Consider the following 2013-nt stretch of genomic DNA (forward strand, 5'->3'; position numbering starts at 1 on the left):
CCTGCTGATCTACGGTCATCACCTACGGACCGTGAATGAACCTACGGTCCGTAGATCACCTCCGTGAATGCCTTTCTTCTGCATTTCTTTCAGCTGTCTCTATACTTCCGCGCCTGAACATCTTTCCTGCAAAATATGATAAAAACACATCAGAACCAATATAAAAAGGCCCTAGACACACACAACTTGTAAGTGAAATGTATTAGAAATACCATAAACTCACGGTATATCAATATATGTGGACCATAGAAAGTCCCCACCTATAATGGAAAGAGGTTCTTTGTTATAGTTATGGATGACTACAACAGATACACTTGGTTGTTTTTTATCATTTCCAAAGCTGATACTATAGTGGTCCTCAGGAACTTTCTTACACAGGTTAAAAATGTATTCTCCATCACTGTTAAAACCTTGAGGACAGATAATGGTTGTGAATTTTTCAGTCATGCTTTTAAAAGTTTGTTGGGAGAGCTTGGCATTGTCCATCAAACAATTTGTGTGTATACACCACAGCAAAATGGTGTTGCTGAAAGAAAGCACAGAACCATCTTAAATATGGCCATGTATATTAGGTTTCAAGCGTCTATTCCTCTTACGTACTGGGGTGAATGTGTTTCCACTGTTGTATACATATTGAACAGGCTGCCTTCCAGAGTACTTCAGTTCACATCCCCTTTTGAAAGGTTATATATGCATCCTCCATCTCTGTTTCATCTAAGGGTTTTGGGTTGTCTATGCTATGCAGCATGTCCTAAAGTGTTGGACAAATTTTCTCCTAGAGCAATTCCTGCAGCTCTTATGGGATAATCTTCCACACAAAAGGGGTACATTTTGTATGATCTTCATGGTCATAGTTTCTTTGTTAGCAGAAATGTTATTTTTCAAGAACATTTATTCCCATTTAAGCATGCTAAGGTAGCATCCAATCCTATATTTCTAGTATTGGCCTTAATTCCAAGTGATGACAGTCATTGTGTCTTCCTAGAGGCTACTGATTCCCTTCCACATCAGATATCTATTGTGCCTGAGCCAGTACCTGAAGATTCCACTAGTCCTCCTTTTAATGCAACTACAACTCCACATCATCCTCCTGTTATACCAGCTGAATCAACTAGGCGATCCACCAGGGCCAGTAGACCTCCAATTTGGTTACAGGACTTTGTTACTAAGCCTAGAGGCAATACTTGTTTATATCCTTTGGCTGACCAACTCACATATTCTAGGTTTTCCACCTCCTATCAACAGGTGTTAAGAGCATACTCAACTATCTGTGAGCCTGTGTCATACAAAGAAGCTGCTTCTGATCCAGCTTGGGTGAAAGCAATGCAGTTGGAGATTGATGCCTTACAAAGCAACAAGACATAGAGTATTGTTGATCTTCCAGCTGGCAAGAAGCCAATTTTCTGTAGATGGATTTATAAAATTAAATACTTGTCCACTGGGAGGTGGAAAGGTTCAAGGCCAGACTAGTAGCCAAGAGGTTTAGCCAAACAGAGGGTCTTGACTATTGAGAAACATTTAGTCCAGTAGCCAAGATGGTTACTGTCAGATCAATTGTAGCACTAGCTGCTTCTAAAGGCTGGCACTTTGGAAATGTCCACAATGCCTTTCTCAATGGAGACCTCCTTGAGGAAGTCTACATGGACATACCTTGTGGATTTTCCAGACATAGGGAGAGTCATAAGGTCTGTAAATTACACAAATCTTCATATGGGCTCAAACAGGCACCAAGACAATGGAATGTGAAACTAACAGAGGGTCTAGTGAATATGGGATTCAAGCAAAGTCATTATTACTATTCCTTGTTTACAAAAATGGCTGGAAGTGAAACTGTGGTAATACTAGTATATGTAGATAACTTATTAATCACTGGAAACAATCATCAATTGCTGTGTAACACTAGACTGGAAATTCAATAGAAGTTCAAGATGAAAGATTTGGGGGAATTGAAGTTCTTTCTGGGCATTGAATTCTCTAGGTCCAACAAGGGGATAATCATGTCACAAAGGAAGT

The 2013-nt window shown here is 39.7% G+C and overlaps 1 protein-coding gene across 1 annotated transcript in view; it reads left to right on the forward strand.

Annotated features, from left to right (window-relative positions):
- LOC107059543 (uncharacterized) overlaps positions 1-1365 on the forward strand; it is a 4667-nt gene extending 3302 nt beyond the window's left edge. The window contains exons 2-3 of the mRNA XM_015306124.1: positions 379-683; positions 870-1365. Coding sequence (XP_015161610.1) covers positions 379-683; positions 870-1365 — 801 coding nt within the window. The remainder of the gene's footprint in view (positions 1-378; positions 684-869) is intronic.
- Positions 1366-2013: the final 648 nt, after the last annotated feature.

Source organism: Solanum tuberosum, unplaced genomic scaffold (assembly GCF_000226075.1).
Source record: "Solanum tuberosum cultivar DM 1-3 516 R44 unplaced genomic scaffold, SolTub_3.0 scf00003, whole genome shotgun sequence".
In the NCBI taxonomy this organism is placed as follows: Eukaryota; Viridiplantae; Streptophyta; class Magnoliopsida; order Solanales; family Solanaceae; genus Solanum; species Solanum tuberosum.